Below are 1,801 nucleotides of genomic sequence, written 5' to 3'. Positions count from 1 at the left end.
CAAAGCCACCAGAATTCCCTTGAAGAGGCTGTTCCTTGGAGAGGGACATCATGCTTGGACAGGTGGAGGGTCAGCTATAGAGAGGAAGACCGTCAACCAGCTGGATTGACAGTGACTGCTCAAGTGGGTCACAGACGATGAGGATGTCACAGGATCGGACAGATTCCGATCTGCTGTACTTAGGGTCGCTATGAGTCGGCATTAAACAATACAAGAATTAGGCACTCTCCCTGCTTTTCTTTTTCACAAGAATCTGCCCAGGATCATCTCTGGGTGGGTTGGTGCAATGCACACAGACACGCTGGAAACCGCCAGAATCAGAACTTCGTTCTTCCGGAAAAAGCGCATTTTTGAAATTCGCTCCGAGCCGGGCGGCCGTTGCCAAGCGACAGCGTCGCCGCTCGCGGTGCGTCGCGTACGGTCGCCTGCGCAGTGACGTCACAGACGGCGCGATGACGTACACGCGGCGCGGTGCACGCTGGGATATTTAAGTCCTCTCCGCGGCGCGGAGCCGCGATGTCTCCGGCGGCTGGAGCGCCTGGACCCGATGGAGGCGCTGAGCGGCGGCGGCCGATAGCGAGCACCCGGGAGGGACGCGGCGGCAGCGGCAGCTCGACAGGCGTGGTGCTGGTCGGCGTGTCGCTGCTGGGCCTCGTGCTGTACCTGGTGCCGGCGGCGGCCGCGCTGGCCTGGCTGGTCGTGGGGGCTACCGCGGCCTGGTGGGGACTGAGCCGCGAGCCCCGAGCTGCGCGCGCCTTTCCCTCGCTTGGTCGGAACCCGCGGCGCCAGCGGACGCTGTTGACGGCGCCTCCCGCCAAGTCGCCGGTAAACGGAAACCTCTTCGAGCCGCGGACTTTGCTGGAAGGACCCGACCCAGCCGAACTGCTCCTCATGGGCAGTTACCTGGGGAAACCTGGCCCTCCGCAGCCTCCGCACGCCCGGGATGGCAGGGACCTGCGAGAGGGGCCCGGCGGCCGGCCCGCCGCCCGCCCCGCGCTGCCCGCTCACCGCGCCCACCACCTCCAGCCCTCGTCCCCCGCTGCCCTTCTCCGCACCTCTCGGAGGCCTCCCCACAGGTGAGATAGATGCACGGATTGGGTACCCAGGCCGTCGTCTATACCTGGCTCTAAGAACTTCACCGAGGCCCCCTGGTTAAGGCTAAAATGCTGTTTCTGACTCCTTTAAACCCTTGCCTTTAGCTCTTGGAACGCGGTGCCCTGGTGCCCTGGCGATTCCCATTTCCCTCGAATCTGAAACCTTAGTCTTGGCCCGATTTAGCAAGGACCCGCGGTTAAGTGCTCGAAAGCTTGGCGGTTGGAACCTCAGGAGCCGCTGGGGAAGGAGAAAAATAGGGCGATTTGCTGCGTAAAGGTTTACAGCCGTGGGGGGCTGCGGGGGGCAGGTCCCGTCTGCCTGCGGGAGGGGGCTCGAGTCAGTGAATTCTGACTCGTTGGGTTAAGTCGGGGTCGGCTTTTAAAGCAGATCTGGCAAGTGGAATCATAGAGCCTGTGTTGTTATGCTGCTGCCTTGGGACCCACCAGTAAGAGAAATTTTACCAGCCCAACTCTAGAGCTGCTCCAGGGAATAAACTGGATTAATAAGATAACACATTAGAGACAGTTCTGTTCTGTCCCGTAGCTGAATAATATGGGGAAACAGACAAATGTGAAAATACTACTTGCTTGGTATTTACTTGAGAAGGTGAACATTTAGGTGTGGAAGCAGGTTAAAAATGTTTATGTTGAGGGAGCTCTGGTGGCCTAGTGGCAAGATGCTGCACTGCAATCCCAGAGGTGTTGTT

At 59.6% G+C, this 1,801-nt stretch overlaps 1 protein-coding gene across 1 annotated transcript in view; it reads left to right on the top strand.

Annotated features, from left to right (window-relative positions):
* Nucleotides 1–516: 516 nt before the first annotated feature.
* Nucleotides 517–1,801, top strand: part of POM121C (POM121 transmembrane nucleoporin C) — an 18,800-nt gene continuing 17,515 nt past the window's right edge. Inside the window, exon 1 of the mRNA XM_006889792.1 lies at nt 517–1,076. Within this exon, the coding sequence (XP_006889854.1) occupies nt 517–1,076 (560 nt within the window). The remainder of the gene's footprint in view (nt 1,077–1,801) is intronic.

This window comes from Elephantulus edwardii, unplaced genomic scaffold (assembly GCF_000299155.1).
Source record: "Elephantulus edwardii isolate Elephantulus edwardi_28Jun2011 unplaced genomic scaffold, EleEdw1.0 scaffold00080, whole genome shotgun sequence".
NCBI lineage: Eukaryota > Metazoa > Chordata > Mammalia > Macroscelidea > Macroscelididae > Elephantulus > Elephantulus edwardii.
This window is presented reverse-complemented; position numbering and strand designations above follow the sequence as displayed.